Below are 22,370 nucleotides of genomic sequence, written 5' to 3'. Positions count from 1 at the left end.
TTTTTCTGGCACACTGTACATACTGTCACTTTTACTTGGTTAGAGGATGTTGTCATTAGTTTAAAACTGGCAGTGAAAATGTTAGGCATTAATTACAGGCAGGAAACTAAAATAAGAAACATAGCAGGTCTACTATTGTTATTGGGTTTGTCACCAAATCAAAGTAAAATAGATTTTTAACTGGTTAAACAAACATTTCTCTGTGGGCTAAGAGTTCCCTGCGAGGCAGAACTCAGGGCTGTAAAAAAAGGATAAGAAAGTAGACCACGTGATCCAGGGAGTAACATGACCTACTCAGATCTGGTCATGTGACTCAGCCTGACGATGTTCACTGTTTATAACCACCTGGTCAGAGCCTCAGACTGACTTCGTCTCCGTGTTTGGAGGCTGAAACTTGGTCCATCTCCACAGAACCGACGGTGAACATGAGGTGAGTGATTTATTGATTAAATAAGCTTTTTCCACGTTTCCTGGTCCTCAGCCGCAGCGTGGGTCACCGTGGAGGGACTGTTTTGTAATGTGAGTGGAGCTGCGGTGTTTGAGGTTCATTCATGGACGCTCAGGCCTGTAGTCTGATATATATTTCTGTAAATATTGGCAGGTTGTTGCAGGAAACTCTGGTCCTCCTGTTACTGTGGGCCTGTCTGGACTCTGCACTCTCCAGGAGCTGCTCCACGTTCTTCTGCCGGAAATCTCACTCCGTCAGCGGCCCCGATGGAGTGGACCCGGGCTCCCCTCTGTTCCTCACCCCCTACCTGGAGAAAGGAGCCATAGATGAAGGTAAAATTACACCCACAGTGCAGGATAATGCAATAAGACTGCAGCAGACATTGCTAAATTAAGCAGTATTATTCCTTTTCACTTTTGGTGCATGCTTCTTTCAGACTTGCATGAAATTTTCTGCATTCTGGTGATTTTTTTGCACACAAATTTGTGCAATTTTTTGCATCAATTTATGGCGGAAAAGTCTTTTTTATGTAACGGCACCAGGTGACATTTAAAATATAATGGGATATAATGCAATAATGCTCTCCATCATTAGGTATTGGCATAATTTAAAGTAATACTTTGTATCACATTTTATTACATATTTATTATCACACCATAAGTACCCCAATATTTACAATTGTTAGGTTACTTTTATACACTAAACATAACTCATTTCTTTTTCTTACTGGAAGGTGCTTAATGCAACTAATGTTGTCTTAAATATGCTGTATAAAAATTTTAACTTAGGTGTTTTTTATATTTTGCGTAGGGTTTAACCCCTGATATGGAAATTTCTGAGGTAAAATCACACCATAAATACATAGTAGTCTTTACTCCAATATTTACACTTGTTAATTTACTTTTACAGCACCACACATAAGCTTTTTTTCCCTGGAAGTTACACACTGACCCTAATGTTGTTATTAATGGTTTGTATAAAAAAATATTGACTTAACTATGTAATCTTTTTTTTTTCATTGCATTTGTGGGATCTTTTTTGTTAGCATTTCTTTTCATTATTTGTCTAATTTGACATATTTTTATTCGAAAGCACAAAAAAACAATATACATATAATGTTTTTATTTTTTTGTAGATCAGCTTTACTTATTTATTAAAGATTAAAGAGACTTTTTTGTCATTGTTCAAAAAGTACAACGAAATTTGTCTGAAGAACACGACAATTAGCAGTAGTGCAAATAATAAAAATAGATAAAAAATACTCTTAAAAAAATAAAAAGAAGAATCAAAGTACTATATACAACAAAAACAACATGTTTTATTATTATGCCTACTGGTATATATGGAGTGATTCTCTGCATCAAATCAAGTGTATTTCTCGCATTTTCAAATTTGTTCATGTTTAAAACAATCTGAGTTGATCAAAGTGCTGAACATGTTGTCAGACAGGCAGCAAAAATGTTCAAAAAGCAAAAATTATAAATATAAATAACATAATCATAGTAACACTAAAACAAAGCAAAACAGGATAATAACTAATAAAATACTTGAAATCTGTGCACATGCTAATTCTTTTTATTGTTCTTATTTTCCAGCCAGGAAGCTGAGTCTGGTGGGAAAACTGCCTGGAGCTAATGTCAAGAGTTACTCCGGATACCTCACAGTGAACAAAAAATACAACAGCAACCTCTTCTTCTGGTTCTTCCCTGCACTCATGGTAACTTCTCTTTTCTAAACAACACACTGACATTACTGCAAGCTCTGCAGTTCTTGTGTGTATTTCCAGCACTTTACTCCCTTTACCTTTAGCCCCTCAGTCATCTTGTGATTGCACCGTGTGTGTTTGGTCAGCTGCAGCTCGGGAATGCCTGCTATGGTTGCAGGTTTAGTTTTGTTTAATGTCAGGGATTTTTTTAATCAGTCTTTTTGGAGGAAGAACAAGTGAGTACTTTCCCAGCTATTTGGGGAACTTGAATCTTTATTGTAAAGTTCATAAATCAGTAACCAATAGTTTTATCTAAAATTCTGCTGCAGTGGAAGTGAGTCACATGCCATCCTGTGATACCGAAAGAAAAGCAAGACTCATAGAATATTTGTTTTTTGCAGTTTAAACAAGCAGTCAGCTCCCATCAGCTGATTCTGACTTTAGTCATTTTTATTTTATCTTTCTTGTTGCTGTTGTTCCATGTCCATAAATGCATGCAACTATCAATCTGCTGCTGTCTGATGCTGCAGCTGTTTAATAATCTCAGATGAAAGACTCCTACAAACAGCTGGAAGCAACAACAACAAAAAAAACCCTTTCAGCTCCTGATAAGATTTTGCCACAAAACCCAAGATTACATTTATTACTGATGAGTCTCATTATTCTGAAATCTCAGTTTTCATTGCAGTAACGTATTTTTATGGACAGTTCAGTTTGTAATAGACGTTTTGGCACTGATATTGGTGCTAAAATGTGGAAAAAAAACTTCTCTAAATAGCTTCAAGAGATGCTCATATGGTCCCTGTTGCTGTCTGATGCTGCAGGTATTTAATAATCTTCAGAGGGAAGATTCCTACAAAAAGCTGGAAGCAAAAAACTAAACCTCAGCTCCTGTCAACATTTTGCCATTACATTACATTCATTATTGGTAAATCTCATTAATCTTCATTAATCTCTGTTTTCATTGCAGTAAAGTTACATTTTTATGGCCATTTCAGTTTATAATAGAAGTGACGGTTTTTGGGATTTTGGCAGCAAAGTGTGTCTTTTATGGTCTTTGTAAAGTTTTTGGAACTGTATTTGTGCTAAAATGTGAAAAAAGAATTCCTCAAATACACTATATTGCTAAAGGTATTGGGACGCCTGCCTTTGCACACACATGAACTTTAATGACCTCCCATTCTTAATCTGTCGGGTTTAATATGACGTAGGTCCACCCTTTGCAGCTATAACAGCTTCAACTCTTCTGGGAAGGCTGTCCACAAGGTTTAGGAGTGTGTTTATGGGAATTTTTGGTCATGATTCCAGAAGGGCATTTGTGAGGTCAGACACTAATGATGGATGACAAGGCCTGGCTCTCAGTCTGCCCTCTAATTCACCCCAAAGGTGTTCTACCAGCTTGAGGTCAGGACTCTGTGCAGGCCAGTCAAGTTCCTCCACACCAAACTTGCTCATCCATGTCTTTATTGACTTTCCTTTGAGCTCTGGTGCACAGTCATGTTGAAACAGGAAGGGGCCAGCTCCAAACTGTTCCCACAAAATTGGGAGCATGAAAGTGTCCAAAATGTCTTGGTATGCTGAAGCATTCAGAGTTCCTTTCACTGGAACTAAGGGGCCAAGCCCTGAAAGACAACCCCACATCCTAATCCTCCCTCATCCAAACTTTACACTTGGCACAGTGCAGTTGGGCAAGTACTGTTCCCCTGGCAACCGCCAAACCTCGACTCGTCCGTTGGATTGCCAGACAGAAAAGTGTGACTCCAGATTGGTGATGTGAGGTTTGGATGCAACTCCTTGGCCATGGAGACCCATTCCATGAAGCTCTCTATGCTGTTCTAGAGCTAGGCTGAAGGCCACATGAGGTTTGGAGGTCTGTAGCTATTGACGCTGCAGAAAGTTGACGATTTCTGCACACAGAGCATCCCTGCTCTGTGATTTTACGTGACCGATCACTTCATGGCTGAATTGCTGTTGTTCCCAATTGCTTCCAATTTGTTATAACACCACAAGCAGTTGACTGTGGAATATTTAGTATAAAAGAAATTTCACAAATGGACTTACTGCACAGGTGGCAAAGTATTACAGTACCACAGTTGAATTCACTGAGCTTCTGAGAGCGACCCATTCTTTTACTAATGTTTGTACAAGCAGTCTGCATGCCTGAGTGCTTGATTTTATACACCTGTGGCCATGGAAGTGATTGGAACACCTGAATTTATTATTTAATAAACTTATTATTTATCTTCATACAGTGGAAGAATGTCAGTGTTTTTCTTGAGAGGTCACTGTCCTTGAATAGCTGTCAGTCTCTTTTATTGTTTTACTGTTTATTTGTGTATCATGTATCTGTTTTATATCACTTTTACATTTCTGACCTTGGCCAGGTTTCTCCTTGTAAAAGAGATCTCTAATCTCAATGGAACTTCCTAGTTAAATGAAGGTAAATAGATCAATAAATAATTGGGAGGGGTGTCCCTATACTTTTGTCAATACAGTGTAGCTTCAAACCACCCATGTGTGGCTATCCATTTATAATGACAACATGCAGTTCAGACGTGTGATATGTTCATAGTGATACAGAAATGTTATTAGGTCCAAATTAATCATATTGCTGTGGCAACTTTTACAGAAAAATGTCATCTGATTAACAGAAAGGAGTACATTCACACTTGAACTTGTGTTATGGCACTTATCCAGGTTGTTTTCTCCTACTCTCAGCTGTACATTGCTTGTATTCTGATTAGTTTTCACATCTCTGCATTCTGATGACATCAAACCTGATCAAGAACTTGAGTGATAGCGTACCACTGTTAAGATGAAGAGTGTTAAAATCCACCTTTTTGTTAATAAGCCAAAGTCTCCACTAGGTGGTGCTGAGAGCTTAACTTTAATGTCCCCTGATCTGACCAACAGGCAGACCAAGAGAAAGCTCCAGTCCTGCTATGGCTGCAAGGCGGCCCTGGTGGAACCTCCATGTTCGGTCTGTTTGTGGAACATGGGCCGTATGTGGTGTTCAAGAACCTGACTGGTAAGAACCGATTTGATCCAACAGCAGCAGACGTAGACATGATGTCTTTAAGTTGTATAATTTGAGTCAGAGCACCTTGTTGTTTCTGTCTTTGCAGTCGGGTTGAGGGATTATGCCTGGACAACCAGATATTCAGTTTTATACATCGACAATCCAGTACGTACTTCTTACTCCTCCTTAAACAAACAAACAGATCTTCTTTCATACAATGTTTCCCAAATTTAAAGGTTCCGCCTTCTTTTTTTCTTTAGGTTGGAACAGGTTTCAGCTTCACAGATGATGACAGAGGTTTTGCTCAGAACCAGGATGATGTTGGCAGAGATCTGTACAGGTGAAACACAACTCAGATGTTTCTCTCACGTTCTTAAATGCTGGTGTTGGATTGTTACTAACTCTGTTATTATTCCCTTCTCTTGTGTTTAAAGTGCTTTGACACAGTTCTTCCAGCTCTTTCCTGAATATCAGTCCAATGAATTCTATGCAACTGGAGAGGTGAGTTTTTCCCTTTAAACCTTTGCAAAAATAATATTATCTCTGTATTTTAGGCATCAATATTGCAAAAGTGTCTATTTATACATGGAATAATAATAACCAGTGAGTTGTAATACTTTGTGGCTAAAGTATTTAATCACTTCCAAAATCAAAGTTGCATTTCAGTTAAATTTTTTTTTTTAGTGCTCACATTTGCATTTTTGTTTCAGAATTCGATTTTTGAACAAAAATGTACTCATTATTCTGATTTTCACTTTTGGTTTTAATTTGCGCTTGTGGTTGGACTGTACCATTAGCATATGGGGTAGTAACCCACATGCTGTCTAAAACAATATTCTAATAATTTTGACTTGACTTTCATTTGGTCACTTATTCATTTGTAGCCATTACTCACTCATACATTCATTTCTTAGCCTATAAGCTGTATTTTAGGATTTGTATCATTACATGGACTCTACCTTTCAGCTTAATTTGTTGGTTGATGGATAGAAATGCATTCAAAAAGGTATTTGAATGCTGCTTCTCTATGTTTACCATCAACAACAACAACAGCAACAACACAGACTGACTTATGGCTCTGGTCTGTTTTTAATGTTCACATACGTCTCCAAACCCTCTATAAGTAGGGTACCCATGAATTATTGCGTGGTCAGATGAACATGCACAATATGGCTGCACTGCTGGATCCCTGGCTGGTTCTGATGGTACAGTCCAACCACAAGAGCAAAATGGAAAGTTAGAACTGTTGTCATGTTTTATTTCTGTTCAAAAATAAAATTGCGAACCAACAAAACAAACATGAGCAGCTAAAAATGAAACCAAGACAATTATCCATTTGGGAAGTAATTGAAGTGAAAGAACAGTGAAGGTTTCTGCCTCATTTTACATGTGATTTATTTTTATGGTGAGAGCGGAACAAATGCTGACAACAGATGAAACTAGCTTATGAAGATGTAGTATTGTCGTCACTATGTTCATACTTTCTCTGTCTCCATGCAGTCATATGCAGGGAAGTATGTTCCTGCCATTTCTTACTACATCCATAAAAACAACCCCACTGCCAAGGTGAAAATCAACTTTAAGGGGATGGCTATTGGTGACGGACTCTGTGATCCAGAAGTGGTTTGTATCCAGACTTTCATTTCATTCATTCTTTAAACTCCTTCAAACACATTTCTCTAAATACTGTTGGACATGCCCCCCATGAAATCATCAAATTTCTTCTTGTCTGTATTCCAAAACCTCAGTTTGTGTCACTTTATCTCTCATTTAATCTCTAAGCAATCTGTAATAAAACTGGCTACTATGCTGAGAGTTTTACATTTCTCTTCTGTTCAGTGCTTTCAGGTGTTATTGATTTGTAGATGTGGAATGAATATGTGATATTTTCCTTCTTTCCTGCGTCAGATGATGGGCGGTTATGGAGAGTTCCTGTATCAAATAGGACTCATAGATGAACTCCAGAGGCAGTATGTTGACAAGCAGACGGGTTTAGGCGTTCAGCTCATCCAACAGCAGAAGTGGGTGGAGGCTTTTCAGGTAACAGATGTTTGGTGTCTCCTAGATTTGTCAAAACACAAGCTGATCTTTTTTTTTCTTTTTTTAAAAAAATCAAGTATTGTCTAGATTTGCCAGAATTTGCATGTCATAGATGGAATTTTCATTATATTTCTGAAACAAACTGTGAAAACAAACTGTGATATCACACTGAGAATAAGTCTTAACTGTTTGCTTCCCTGCCTTCAGGTTTTTGATAGTTTGCTGAATGGCGACTTGGTGCCATATCCCTCCTTCTTCCAAAACGCTACAGGCTGCACCAACTACTACAACTACTTGATGTGTCAGGTAATAAGAGCTTCTTTGTGCAAAATCTGATGTCATTTTTTGCACAAATAAACCAGTTATTGCCTTTTTACAGTCACCGCATTTTCGTGTTCACCCCAGGAGCCTGAAGACCAGGAGTACTTCAGCCAGTTTGTGACCCTGTCAGCGGTGCGTCGATCCATCCATGTGGGCAACCTGACGTTCCACGATGGATCGGAGGTGGAGAAGCACCTCATGCAGGATGTGATGAAGAGCATCAAGCCATGGCTGGGAGTGCTGATGGACAACTACAGGGTGAGGGGTGCACGATTGTCTACTGTTTGTCTGTTTCTGTCTTAAATGCACAATAGCACCATGTTCATAGTTCACAGTAGATTAGAAATTTGGATTTATAGTGAATTTTAATGTGACCAATAGGTTTCTTCTGGACGGAAATGATATAAACAAGTGACAAAAAATGGAATGACATTATGTTAGAAATGTTAAATAATTTTAGCTATTTCCAGGTTTGTTTGTTTTTGCATGCTTGTTAAAAAATGGCCAATTTAAGAGTCTTAATACCCATTGAAATCATCACAGTTTTTTGAGAAAAAGCAGCTTCTGTATTGTTCCAAATAGTCCTGGTAGTTTCTACCATGTTCTACATCAGGGGTCACCAACCTTTTTGAACCTGAGAGCAACTTCAAGGGTACTGAGTCGTACAAAGGGCACCTTGTTTGATACAAACTTCCTCAATAGCAAACTTGCGCCATCATCTTTAAACAATAATAATAATAATAATGAAAATAATATGTAAAAAGACTGTCTGATCACATTTATGTTAATTACAATAATTATTAACAGCGATTTCCACAACAATGACGGTAGGAAACACACACACACATACATGGAAATCTGTTCCAATAATTAAAAGTCAGAGGTATCCTATCTCTGAAACTTTGGTAAATATCTTTCTTGGCAGTTTTGTATGAATCAGGATATTTGCAGCATTTTGTTCAAAATCACACCAGCTACATTTCTGTGCAAATTATCACTTCTAACATTTTTAGGAAATCATTAACTGTCATCTTCATTTGTGCAAACCCCTACCTTTGTAACATTTTTGAACAATTCATGAACTCTGTCCCACGTTTGTACGAATTATCAGTTATGTAAGAAAAAAAATCAACTCTTTCACATTTTGGAATGAATCCTATCACATTACTACTAATCACCAGCATTTTTCACCAGCATTGTAACATTTTTAACAGATCATAACAACAAATCATTAAATGTTTTCAACAAATTATTTTTCACATTTTTGTGTAATGGCACGGTGATGCAACAGATATTACCTCTTTCTTTGTCTGTAAATGTGTGTTAGTGGGAAGCCTGGCATTGCAGAGCTTATCATGTCTTACCTTTACCTTGCAGCTCACAGTTCAGATGGTTCAGTTTCCCAGTGATGTCTGTTAAAAATGCAAGGGCAAGAATCCACCCAGTGTCCTCAAGCAGCAAGGTGTCTTCCCCTTTGGATTGTATGAACTCTTTGATTTCGGCCAACAGTGACAAAAAACGCTGCAAAACTGGTCCCCTGCTGATCCATGGGGTTTCTGTGTGCAGTAACAGGTCACCATGTTCAGCTAACAGCTCCTCCAGCAGCACCTTCAATGTCCTGGTTGTTTGGCTTTGGAGCCATTTATGATCTTCACGACACGAGTCATCACATGATCAAATCCGGCCACTTTTGTACATACATATGTCCTGCTGGTGAATGATGCAGTGGTAATGTAGGAATGCTGGGAAGTCTGGATCCCCTCTGCATCGTACAATGAAGCCTGCATGCCGACCCGTCATGGAGGAGCCCCGTCTGTCGCCACTAAAACAAGCTTTTCTAATGGTACATTTTTCTCCACGAAGAAACTTTTCGCCACTTAGTAGATGTCAAAGCTGCCTTTAAGTCCCGGGCTTTTCCTGTCCGTAGTGCGCATACAGTCTGTGTGCGCTAGCAGGTGGCTAGTTAGCATGGAAGCTTTGTAGCGGCTAAAGTAGCATCTCTCCACATTGTGCCGCTTTGCCGACGCAATAGTCGCCCCGCAAATAGGACACATACATTTACCCTTCACTGTCGTGAAAAAGAACTCTTCGTCCCAGTCATCGTGAAAATAGTGTTTTCTCTTTCACTTCTCTGTCATGTTTTGGAGGTAAAAACCACATCTAGCTTCCCAAAGTGTCTGTGCGCGGACGCTTCAGCAGAGTGACGTGGTGGTTTGACATGCGCAGTGAACTTTGACTCGGACAAGGTCAAAGTTCATTTACACCAAAGACATATTTTTTTTTTTTTTTTTTAAATTATAATAAATATTGTAATTTAAAATCTGCATTAATGTAGATATTTTTGATTTAAAAAGAACAGCAACTATAATTTTTATAAGGAATTTCATGGTGACTAGTGTTATTTTTAGAAGGGGGGGGGGGGGCACGTCACATGGTCCCTGCGGGCAACCGGGCATCATTCTAATACAGTATAAACTGAGACCCGCTGATGCAGTAGTTCTCTGGTCAATTACAAGTCATGGCTAAAACCAAAAAATGTCATCACTGAGAGGGGTGCTGTGCACAACAAAAGGAAAAGTTCTGAAGAAGAATCCAAAGATCAGCACCAAGAGCATCCTGATGAATATGAGCAGTTCTGGTAGCAACATGTCAATCAGACTCTCCAGCAGATCAAGAACAAGGCTGGTCTCCATGGATCAGACCAAGAGGGACTCCACTTCTCCAAGACAGACACACTAAAGCTCAGCTGGACAAAGAAGAAGGCTGCTTCTCATAACTTCTTTGGTGGATCACATGAGCATGGAGATGTTTGGACACAAAGAAAGGAGAAGCATTCAAGGCCAAGGCCAGCATCTCCACGGTTAAACATGGTGAAGTGAATGTAATGTTTTCAGGCAGCCTGGTCCAATACATAGCATCATCAGAAAAGAGGAAACATTCAGATTGTGGATGAAAGCATCAGGCAGTCTGCAGAAAAACTGCTCCTTGGGCAGCATTGGAACTTCCAACAAGGCAATGATGTGAAATATGGAGCCAAAGTGCCAAAACCTTCAAGCTCAAAGAGCTGGAAATGGACACTTGAGGAACTAAATCCCAGTAGAGACCTGCAACTGTTGGACTGATGTGGTGGAAAATAAAAGCTGTCACATTTATTACTGAGAATAATTTTGGACGTGGCATTATTAGCTAAAATGTACAAACATAGTTAAAATTTATTATTAACATCTCCAACAAAATGTCCTACTGTCTTTTGTCACTTGTTTATTTCATTTCCAGCCAGAAGAGAACTTTTGGTCAAATGAAAATTCACTATAAATCAAATTTTGGCAGGAGTATGAATAATCTGGGCTTTAACTGTATGTGTAGAGCTAAAATCAGATATGAAAACACATATTATTCTGGGTTTTGCACATTAAAATATTTTAAATAACTTTAATATCTTAAATCCTGTATTTAAATCCTCATATTTAATATCCTTCCAGGTCTTAATGTACAGCGGTCAGCTGGATGTAATCGTAGCTGCTCCTCTGACTGAGAGGTTCCTGCCTACTGTTAACTGGACCGGTGCTGCAGAGTACAAAACAGCACCTCGGTTCCACTGGAAGGTTCAGCCTGAAGACACAGAGGTGGCCGGTTATGTCAGACAAGTTGGAGAGTTTTACCAGGTGAGCATCTGACAGAATGTGAAATAAACGCCACATAAGCTTGTTTAGAATATTCCGATTGCCTTTATTGTAATGCGTTTTGACACTCAGGTGATTATTCGAGGAGGAGGACACATTCTGCCTTACGACCAACCAGCCAGGTCCTTCGATATGATCGACAGATTCTTGTCTACGCAGGGCTGGGTATGAGAGGTACCGGTGCTGAGACACAGCCGAGAAAAGCACCGTCATTTTAAAGAAAACACTGATCATTGACTGTTGATTTTAAAGACTGCTGATTGTCAGAAGCCGTGCGAATCAGCATGTTATATTTTATGCAGCAGATTTTAAATTTTATGATTTTTAGCAGATGAAACATTTGGTTTGGGTAATTTTTTTTTGCGTACTGTAAGTTCTGTTAGCCAAGATGCAGACCACTGAATTACTACGAATGTTTTATTTTAGTTTTATCGAATAAAATCTAAAAACGAAGAGGAGACGAGTTGTCTATTCAGTCTGATTCTCAGGTGAGCGATTTTAATCCAGTACGATTTTGTTCAAGTTTAGCCAATATCTCCTCACAGTTGGTTTGCTTTGTTTTCTTTGTGTGCGCTTGTACAAAGCCTTAACTTTGTAAATGGAAAAAGTGGTTTGGGTTGAATTATACGCCAGTATTCCAGCATATCCTGTGTATGTTTTGTGCTCATGCACAGGATGGGACTGGATATGATAAAAGAGGAGGCAGTTAGAGTGAAACGGATAGTAAATCTGGTCCATGGCAACAGTCTAAATATGGGTATTTCCATCTCTAAATGTCAGATGTGTTGTACAATTTCTGCACAACCAAATCTGATTTGCCTGAAATTGTTTCTCAAGATATTTGTGAAATTTTAGCTTGACATATGACCAACTTTCTGAAAAAAAAATGCATGTTGACCCACTGTCAGCACGTTTTTGCAGAATTCAAATTCTGAATCAATGGCTTGATAAGTTATTTTTAATAGTTTATCTAAACATAACCTCAAAATTCTATGCATGACGAACATACTCAAACTGCATTGACAGGCAACTTAAAAAAAACACAAAAAACCTTGGAGAATACTTGGTATATGAAACTAAAATTGAACAGATACCATTTTAAGTATTCATTATTTATGTTGTTTTTCTTTTTTTTTAAGTTTTAAGCAAATCAGAGGTAGTCAAGCAGAAGGTCACTGATTATTTGAGATGGAATAAACTTTCTCCAGAATTTCTGACTCTCTTTTGCAGTTTTCTATAATTTGGGAATTAATTTCATGTTTGTTTTTCTTGGATTTCTGTGAGGAAGTGTTGTTGGTGTTGTGTTCAATAAGTACATGCTTGAAGACGAAATGCAAAGACACGGTGCCATGAAAAAGTATTCAACCCCCCTTCTGATTGCTTCTTTTTGTGATTTTCACATTAAACTCTGTCAGATCTTCAAACATAATCTGAGTAAATACAAAATAGAAGTTTTAAGTGGTAATTGTACTCCTGAAAAGTTTACATATGACATGGAGTGGGAATGAATACTTTTTCACTGCTCTGTACAACCTTGAAAGTAGAGAAATGACTTGAAATAAAGATGCATTTTTACATCAGATTGTTTTCGTGTCAGTCTGAAAACCTTGTCTAGTGGACTTCTGTGATGATGTATTTAAAGATGATTGCAGATATGAAAGTACTGTTTAGTTAATCAACAGCAAAGTTTCTATCATTAAATCTTTGATCATGCTGAAAATGAATTATTCCAGTGCAGATGTTCTCTGCGTGTTTCGACAGTAGCCGTCGGAAATGAATTTCTTATGCAACGTTGTTTATTTTGTTGGTTTTTGCTTCATTGCTGTGGCTAAGATTTAATTGGAACTGTAGTGATTTGGTTCTGACAGGACTCCTCAAAGATGTTTGTGCACTGGAGTTAACTGCCATGTTATTTCATCAGGCATCTATCAAGCTGTCTAGACGGCTCAATAATTAATGAGTATTCTAAACCTTTAAAGCATCTAACTATTTAATGAGCAGTTATTTGTCAAGGACAAGCATCGGGAAATGGTGTTTGATTCTTTCGTGTCACCAGATTTCAAGAAACGATGACATCTAATCGTGTAAGTTAATGGTATGTTACAGAACAAGTGCTTTATTTTTCATACCGTAATGTAACTGCAGTGATACTTTCAACATCTGTACAAATGCAAAATAAAATGGAGACGATGTAATTACACACACACGCGCAAAAAAACAAAAAAAATGTACAAAGTTATGCAGGCAAGAATGGATTTCATTACATATCGACAATGTATTTAAGCGCTGAAATGAGCCTCGACATACAACGGAAGGCAACAAGTGCTATGCAAAACATTATTTACACACGTACCACACATTTATACTCCCTTCAAAAAGAAAGGTGGTTGCATTACATGTACAGGATTATAGAAATTAATGATATGTACAATATTTATAGTTTTAGATTTAAAATAATACAACATCATTAATATGAAGGAATTGTTCTCCACCTCTCTCTCTTGCATACAAATCCACACAGACACACTCACGCTGCACTTCTGTTTTTTTTTTTTTTGTCTGCCTATACAGTAACAAATGCATTTTTTTCCCAACCTGGATCCACTGTGGAAAATGAATTATTCCAGTTGAAAGTATCTTCGAGGTCATTGCCACATTTTCACATGCAAGAGGTTAGTTTTGGAATGATCTGATCTAAATAAAGAAAAAAAAAATAAGGCAAGCTTCAGTTCAGAGTGTTGGTACAACAACAACAAAGCCCTTTTTTGAGAGAATTTCTCACTCATCGTCGTCACACACACTGAACTGCACACTCAGACTCCAAGGTGAAGAAATGCCTCTGCAAAACCAGGAAGTAACCCATTATGAGAGTTTTCCCTCATCTTTGACAAGATTACACAAATTAAACGGTGCAGGGTCCTTTAATCGAGCCTTGCAACACAAGCTCTAGGTTCTTTTATTTAATCTGTAGGCATGTAATGCAAGCCAGGCACATTCTCTCCACGGAGCCAAACACAGTTTAGTTTCTCGCTGGTGTGTGAAGACGGAGGGGGAATCACTGAGAATTACTCTGACCTTAAATATGGCTATTCTACCCTCTGACACGACAGAGGACAAAGTGCATAGACAGCTCTGCGATCGCTCCACCTGTCAGTGGAATGTATTTGCTCCATCCTGCTGTAAAACACAGTGCATTATGGTCATCATGCTAATGAATTGACATTCCTGGTCATAGGGAAGAAGGGAAAAAAAACATGAGAAGGTATTGAGTTTCGAGGCTGGAAGGGAGATAGAAAAGGTCAAGCCTGTATCCAATGCTGATCTGAAACACAGAGGAGTTCTGGCCTTACATGCAGCAGACATCTGACAAAGCCAAAAACAAAGATTGCTTGGAAAAATTATCATTCTGGTGGTTTAAAGAAAAGATTTTAAGAAAGATTCAGGCACATTGTGATATCTTGGAAAGCACAGACATGAACTGCTCCTTAAGTTGTGAGATGCGGGACAAAAAAAATAAAACAAACAGGATGCTCAGAAATTTTCTCACACACTTTTTCCTTTTTAACACACCTGCTGAACTTTGTTCTGCAGTGGAAAGAAGGAAAATTAAATCACATGCAAAACTATGCAGACGCACACAGTCAATTTGGAATCCAAAACGTGGATCCAAATGCAAAACACCCACACAAAAATAAAAAAAAGAGGCTTCAATGACTAAAGCTTCAGTTGGTCCTGGAGAGCGGAGGAGTTGGTCTCAACTCCCGAGCTGCCTCACCGGTTATCACAGTGTACAGTTCTGTAGCTGTAACAGCATCGCATGTCCTTGGGACATCCTTGGCCATTCTGATCATAATGTGGGCATACAGTAGAGAAGACAATCAATACTGTGATGCATTGCTTCCATTTGATCATATGGTATTTTCACTGTCATACTGTATATCATAAAGCTCTTTAAGAATACCGCTGACAGGGCGAACGTTAACAGTCATATATGTTTCTAGGAAAGGAAAAGGATCGTTACACCTGCTTGCATATTCCTGTCTTCAAGACATCATGGCGACAGTTCAGAAAAAACAACCTAAAATGCAGCAACATCCCACTCACTTATTCAGAGTTGTTCTATGATTTGACTCAGTCCATTAGGCGTATTACAGACGTAAGATCTGTTTTTAGAGATGATTTCCTCTTGGTTCCATGACCGCCGGGTCAATTTTGTACCATTACACAACAGAAAAAGTCACTGAAACGGTGCATGAGATTAGCAAAACTCTCTTTCTGCTAAGCACAAAAAAAGCAGACTTTAAGAAAAGAAGAGCCAATAAACCATAGAACATCTAAGCGTTAATAGGGAAGGTCTACAAAAATAGATACTGTAGCTACTGTATAAAGAGCAGCCTCACAGGCCTTTGAGGTTTTTCATGATGGAGGGAAGAGGGGCAGCAGGTGCATCTGGCGGCCCCTCACAAAGCAGGGAGGAGGTGGTGAGGGTGGGGTTTCATGGCTGCAGCCGAGGTTATATAGTCTTTCTCCTCCCTAGTGGATGGGGTTAATGTCTGTGCGGTGGTTGGCCTGGCCGTGCACGCTGCTGCCCCCTACGGTCGTGGTGGAGGTGGTGATGGTGTTGTGCTGGATGACCTGCTGCTGGGAGCATGCTGGGGCTGGACTGCCTGCCGGACTGCTCTCTGGACCTGAGGAGACAGCAGTTAGACGTTATTTAACACTGACAGAATGTGTAGAGAGTAGGTGTGTGTGTGTGTGTGCGCAAGTGTAAATGCTATGACAACGATAAAACATCAAAATAAAGACACACCAAATGCCATTATTGCGAAAAGACAGCTTTATTAACAGAAAGACATATATTTCAAACAAATGACACACTAAATTCACACCTAACTGCTCATCTGTCACCCCAAAATATCTCGGGATGGATGGCACAAAAGTGGAAAAGTGAATCACTCATCTCCGTAAACACGCCCGAATTGAATTTTGGACACGCTGAAGGTGACATCGGTACACAAGCGAGCCTCATCAATGAAAGTCATTCCAGCCCAGTTTGGGAGTTGGCTTTCTCCTGCATAAAAGAACCATTCAGCCAAAGGGGGACGTGAGCCTTATTTTCCTGCTCTAAAGCCACACAGGGAGGTGCCTTATCCTAATTACATGGAAATGTCACTCGAATCCGTATCAAAGGGAGGGGCTCTGATGTCATGTGCGGCGCAGTCCAAGAAAGTCAGTGAGATCCCGGGCATCCGTGGGAGTTTGGATGCCAACGCGTAGCCTGTGATGTCTTTCTCACGTTGCGTTCTCGGCTGCTTCTGTGCACAGAGGTGCTGTCAGATGGAAAAATAAGTCTCAGAAGGGATTCAGGCTACCAACTCCCAGTCCAGGCCGGCTACCAGAGTGTGCAACACCCATATGTCAAAGGAGGAGTCCTACAGCGAGCGTGGGAGCTGGACAGCAGCACAGTGCAGTGAAGTGTCTTGGCAGTCGCTGTGTGTCCATCAGACTTAACGTCTGTACAGTTTATACCTTTCCACCGCAGGGCTAAGGCACACAGATGAAGGTGTGTTTTTGGTTCAAATTCCCATGTGTGTGTTTGTGTGTCTGTGTTTAGGTTTGAGCTACTCACTGAGGTAACCTTGGGACTCTTTCTGCATAGTGGTGATGGGACAGTCCTTGTGTGTGAGGAGAAGCTGCTTGAGTTGGGTCACCTCATTCTTTAGCATGGTCACTTCGTTCTGAAATAAAAGAAAAAAAACACAAATGTTTTAAGAATCCACAATCTAGCTTGTGTGGCCAGGAACCAGAGTCAGAAACTGAAAAAAAAAAAAGAAAAAATCGTCTGATTTTCAACTTTCTGATGGGCCTGGAATCAAACGTGCAGTTTAATTGGGAAAATTAACCAAACATGAGCCTAAAATCACGACACTTCATCACATTCCCTTTATTCTACATGTCTCATTTAAACATTTGACAAAAAAAACTATTTCCCCAAGCCAGATTCTGTAAAAACAAAAAAATTCTGTACTCCTCCCTGCAACTGGGAAGCCATTAGTGACTCAACTATGACCAGTCGTCATGTGACAAAAATTCTGAGACTTTTTCGGCCTAAATGCACTGCTGTGTTTACACAGAACAGAGAGGAGAAAAGGATGGAAACAAATTAAAAACTCTAAGCAATTAAGTATGAAGAGTCACCACTTTTTGATCCAGCATTGGTAACATCTGTGGGTAGTTGGAAAAATGTTGTACATCATAATTCATGGATTTTTTAGTTTTTACAAAATAAATAAACAAGGAATTGAATTTTCGCCTTTTTTTTCCTTTTGTGCGATTTATGGCTTTATAACTGAGTCATACTGCACAGGAGATATTTTAGAGTTCTCTGTCCTTCTAGCCATAGCTGTGCTGTTTTCATAGAGGTGCAGGACTTTATATTGCAGTGAAAGATGAGCCCATATTAACCGCTAGAACTGCTGAATTAACTTTGTTTTATCAGACTGTTTTCATGTGTGTTGGACCCCACTATCATTCTCTCTTTTGCAAAATTGAGTTCTGGAGGGATATTGTGCATAGATGTAGAAGTTTAGGGGTTTATTAGTTGATTTTGTACCTGAAGCTGCATGTTGGTCTGAGTGAGCTCTTCAGCTTTCTTCTCTAACGACATCACCCACACTTTTCTCTTCTGTCTGCATCTCGTCGCCGCTGCTCTGTTTCGCTCCAGAAACTTCCGCCGGCGTTCGTCCGGATCCTCGTCCACCACCCGCCTGCGTCGCCCGCCGCTGGGTGGCGGAGACTGCAACGTCTGCGTGGGCTGCATCTGCTGGGTTGCAGGTGACATCTGCAAAACACAAGGGAGAGGGAGGAACAATCAGCGTTACTGAGGCCTCTGATGAGACAGCGTCTGTCTGCCACCATCCAAACAGATATGTAACCATCCTGACACAGCTGGAAAACGGTCCCTCACCTGCCTGCTGTCAACACTCCGAGACCCTCGCAGCCTCCTCCCATCTAAACAACGATCTATACGTTACCTCCTGCAGCTATTTGGTGTCTGGCAACCTCCCCAAAAACAACATCTGGTCGCACTGCGCGCCTCGTGAGCCAGGCTGTGGGCGTCGGGAGGGAATGAGTGAGTGACTGGGCTGATTCACCCGCCTGCTCACCTTGTTAAAGAGGTGTCAGGATGCAGTTTTCCGACGCCCACTTCCACTCAGTCTAACACCACCAGACGCAGTCAAAAGGCCCGTTTCTAAAACCGTACGTGCACTGACAGATCTTGACATATACTTGGCAAGGTCAAGTGTTTTCAGTCTTCAGATCATTACCATTTTTATGAGAACCACGGAAAATACAAGCTGCTTTAATGGCCGCTGCTCATACAGAGAGTGTTGTTTTAATGCCTTAATGGTACATTTGGAACATACAGTGAATTGCATTTCTTGATGTCGGACTGTCCTTCATCCAGAATGCCTGGCATTTCCAAGGGCGTGAGACAATGCAAGGACAAAGTGTCTCGCATCATGTTGTTTTTAACGCTGCGAGCAGCACTTTCACTTCAAATTAGACCAAATATATTCACTGCTAAGATGTTCCAGGAGTATTAGCCAAGGCTGTCTGTTCATCAGCATTTCTAAAACCCTCCTCTGCACCTACAGCATGCTGTGGCTATATAATTGCAGCTTTGGTGGTGCAGGAGGGTGTGGAGGTAAGTTTCCAAAAGACAGCCACGAGCATCTTTTATAATCGCCACTTTATGACCTCTTCGTGACCCCCTTCCCTGCATGGAAGGCAGCCAACACTGACCTGTAGCTGACCAACCTCAAAGGAAAAAAAAAAAACTACCTTTGAGATGCATGCCAGGAAACCACTTGGCATTATGGCTGCAGCGAGGGGGAAAATGTGTTTGTCCACTATGAATTTTAAGCATCATTTCAGCCATGCCTCTATGCTAAACCACTAATAGCTGACTTCAAAAGTACTCAAAGGGTACTAAAGCACTGCCTTGTTTCAGTCATGGCAAATAGGCCGTGGTTTCTAGCTAAGATTTTAATGTGCAGTGTAGTTAATGTGTTATTGAACTTGTGGTTTTGCCTTCGGGGCTGTCTAAAAGCTCCTGCTCTCCCGGGGGAACGTGTTTTTTGCTTACCTGTGAGGCCGAGTGCATTGGATGGTGCGGCGAGGTCTGGTGCGGGTGTCCGGGATGCAGGTGCGGATTGTGGGAGTTGTGGTGGTGGTTGTGACCCTGCGGGTGGTGGTGTCCGCCCTGGCCGTGGCCCTGGCCGTGGTGGTGGTGTCCGTGGTGCTGGTACGCGTGGGGCGGGGCTTGCAGGTGCTGGTGCGGGTGCGAGTGCATGTGATGGTGGGCGCTTTGCTCCTGCCGCGATGACATCATCTCCATCATGTGGCCCATGGAGTTCATGTTGCCGTTGGCGATGGCACCGGGGTGGTGTGAAAGTGCAGCCTTCAGCCTCTGAGGAGACAAAACGGACACCAAACACAACATCACTCTCAGTTGTTTTGTTTTTTTTTTCAAGCTCGTCTCTATCAGTGTGCTGATTAAGAGTTAGAGAGCCGGTTCATGTGCCGACTATGACGTGACAAATGGCTCCATAAATCCACATGTCAGGAGAACAAATCAAAGCCACTTAGGCTGTCCTCTGCCTCTCCTTCAGTCCTGTCATTCTTCCTCTTTACCTTTCATGATTGCCACCCCACCAGTCCCTCCTCTTCATGTTCCTAATAGCTTCTCTCTCTTTTCTATGCATGTCTGGATGCTTGTGAGGTGTGAACCTCACACTGCTCCCCTCTCTGTTGACCCAGCAGCAGCAGGTTTGTTGCTTTAGCTGTGTGGTCTACTTAGCCCTGACTGATGCTGTCTCTGACAGTCTGGGAGGGAAACCAGAGAGAGGCTCGCTAAAGGTGCGCTTGTGTTCCTCGTGTTTACCGAATGCAGCTCTCCTCAAGAGCCTGTTTTTCTGGGCGCCACATAAAGTCAACCACAAGAGCAGACACCTAGACATGAATAAGAAATACACGGCATATTTGCATTTTAAAAGCATGCAGCGGGAGTGTTCAGACTAGTGAATGTGCAATATGCAAATCTTTTCTAACGTAAAGCACAAAATAGTAATAAATCATCTTACATTTCATCTCAGAGCCACATTTTTGCATAAAGTCACCAGCAAAAATGAAACCAAAGACATTCCTTCCAAGGCTACTGTTGTGAATTCCACAAAGTTTTCTATTCTCTTTCCCAGTGCTCTCTTTCCTCTCTCAGCTCCCTTCCCCCTTCTCCCAGCTGCTGTCAGTAAGTCTACGCCGAGTCCAAGGCTCCATATCTTTTAACAACCTTCACATTCATGATTCCCATAGGGAATGGCATCCAGCTGGTCTGGATCACAATGGTGGGACATGACCAGAGCGCAACACCAGCCCCTCCACTCCTCCTCTTCCTCCTCCTCTCACACTGTCCATGAGTGGAAAGCTTTTTACAAGTAGGGAGGAGGCGCAGTCAAATAAATCATTTTGGAAGATGGGGGGAAAGTCAAAAAACCAGCATGCTCTACTGGGTTGTATTATATTTATGAATTACATATGTGCATTTGATTTACAAATAGCCAAGCTGTCCTTATTGCACAATGAAACCGGCACTGTAAAATTATGAGCTCGCCAAGCCAGTTTTGGCTGAGTGTAGTTTCTGTTTGTCATTGCAGGGGATGCCTGACATTGTGACACACAGGTACTTTTCTGGAGCTACATGATTTAGTCAGTATCTTATTGTTTTAAATAGAAGTTGCAGGTCTTGATGCTATCTCAGTGTAATCACACCCAACTCAAACCCACCACAGTTTCAGGAGAACAGCTCTCAGGGGCCACAGCCCTTCCTTTTCTGCGACCAGTGAGATAGGGGTTAAAATACCACAGAGTCTGCACTAACACACAGCGGGTGTCTTCAGGCCTGCAGCTGTCCACAGCATTATAGTCACACTGAGACTTACTGAGGGTAACAAGCAGCATTATATATTCTGTAAGCTGCAGTCTGTATCTGCTCTAAGTTTTCGTGCCAAATGTACACGGTATGAAAATGCAGAAATAACAGCCAGTTTACATGCAACTAAAGCAAGAAACAGATTTAAAATGCTTACAGATCAATCATCGCCACCGCTCCTGACAAGGACATCTTCTGAGTATCACAGGATGAATTCTGAGGCTGACAGCCCTCACAAAACACCTTCCCTTCTGCCCTCAGCTTGTCAGTATGCACCAGAGAGGTGAGGCCACCCCTCTTGTGAAAGAGAAAACCAATCAGGGTTTGACAACCTCCTGCCACTCAGAGCAGGCAATCACCTGAATGAACAGGGGCCAGAAGAGTCTCCTGTCTGTCTGTCTGTGCTCGGTTTCTGTTGCAGCCTTAGAAAAGTCGTCTGTGTTGTGGGTAAGATCTGGTGCTGCAGGAGCTCGAGGGAGGTGAGAGGCGGCAGTGAGAGAGCAGAGGTGGGAAGAGATTAGATGGATGCTAGCGTCTCTTCCCCAAACACCATCAGCCCCGGACGGTGAATGCTCATTTATCAGTGTCTCGGGGAGCTGTCCAGCTGGCAGCGCAGCACTATCTGTTTATTAATTGAATTAGCCTGCATCTGAAGAGGCCAGAGAGTGTCAAAGAACAGCAGCAGGGTCAAAGAGCCGAGGGGTCGCTCAAAGGCACAAGCCGTTGTGGTGATAAACAGGACAAAGAGAAAGCATAGAAGCAACTAAATGTAATGCAATACAGGGTAATGTTTATATAGATTAACATATTGATCCCCCACAAGAAACAGATCCAAGAAATAAAGGAATATCCAGCAAGAAAATACAACTGAAAGGCATCAACACACTCAAATTAAACCAAAGTTTTTGTTGTTTCAAGGATCATGGCTCCAAAAGTGTGGAATTTATTGTGTTACAGTATTTTAGCCTTTTCATGTTTTTTTTTTAAATGTATTGTAAAGTACTTTGCAACTGTGTTTTGAAAAGTGCTATATAAGTAAAGGAACATCTAAATTAAGTAGCACAGATGAAGTAGAGTGTAAAGAAAAAGCCACAGTTCACATTGTGTAAGAAGAGAAAACCCTTACCGTGATGTAAGCCTATTCCTGCAGCTATCTCTGCACA

At 40.8% G+C, this 22,370-nt stretch overlaps 2 protein-coding genes across 3 annotated transcripts in view; one reads left to right on the top strand and one right to left on the bottom strand.

Moving 5' to 3' along the window:
• Positions 1–274: 274 nt before the first annotated feature.
• Positions 275–12,796, top strand: cpvl (carboxypeptidase vitellogenic like). Its single transcript, XM_023299414.3, has 13 exons — positions 275–430; positions 602–780; positions 2,044–2,165; positions 5,067–5,181; positions 5,279–5,337; positions 5,433–5,512; positions 5,607–5,673; positions 6,673–6,795; positions 7,081–7,212; positions 7,420–7,518; positions 7,618–7,791; positions 11,016–11,198; positions 11,289–12,796. Exons 1-13 carry the CDS (start codon positions 426–428, stop codon positions 11,385–11,387), a joined length of 1,437 nt encoding a protein of 478 aa, XP_023155182.1. The 5' UTR covers positions 275–425; the 3' UTR covers positions 11,388–12,796.
• A 500-nt stretch (positions 12,797–13,296) lies between these two features.
• Positions 13,297–22,370, bottom strand: part of creb5b (cAMP responsive element binding protein 5b) — a 42,039-nt gene continuing 32,965 nt past the window's right edge. For both annotated transcript variants that reach the window (XM_023299413.3, XM_055013705.1), the window contains exons 8-11: positions 19,366–19,689; positions 17,830–18,057; positions 16,846–16,954; positions 13,297–15,904 (exon numbers count right to left, since the gene is read on the bottom strand). In XM_023299413.3, the coding sequence (XP_023155181.1) occupies positions 15,750–15,904; positions 16,846–16,954; positions 17,830–18,057; positions 19,366–19,689 (816 nt within the window). In that variant the 3' untranslated portion in view covers positions 13,297–15,749. The remainder of the gene's footprint in view (positions 15,905–16,845; positions 16,955–17,829; positions 18,058–19,365; positions 19,690–22,370) is intronic.

This window comes from Amphiprion ocellaris, chromosome 9, assembly GCF_022539595.1.
Source record: "Amphiprion ocellaris isolate individual 3 ecotype Okinawa chromosome 9, ASM2253959v1, whole genome shotgun sequence".
NCBI classification, from domain to species: Eukaryota; Metazoa; Chordata; class Actinopteri; family Pomacentridae; genus Amphiprion; species Amphiprion ocellaris.
Note: the sequence above shows the minus strand (reverse complement) of the source record. Positions and strands in the feature narration are given on the sequence as shown.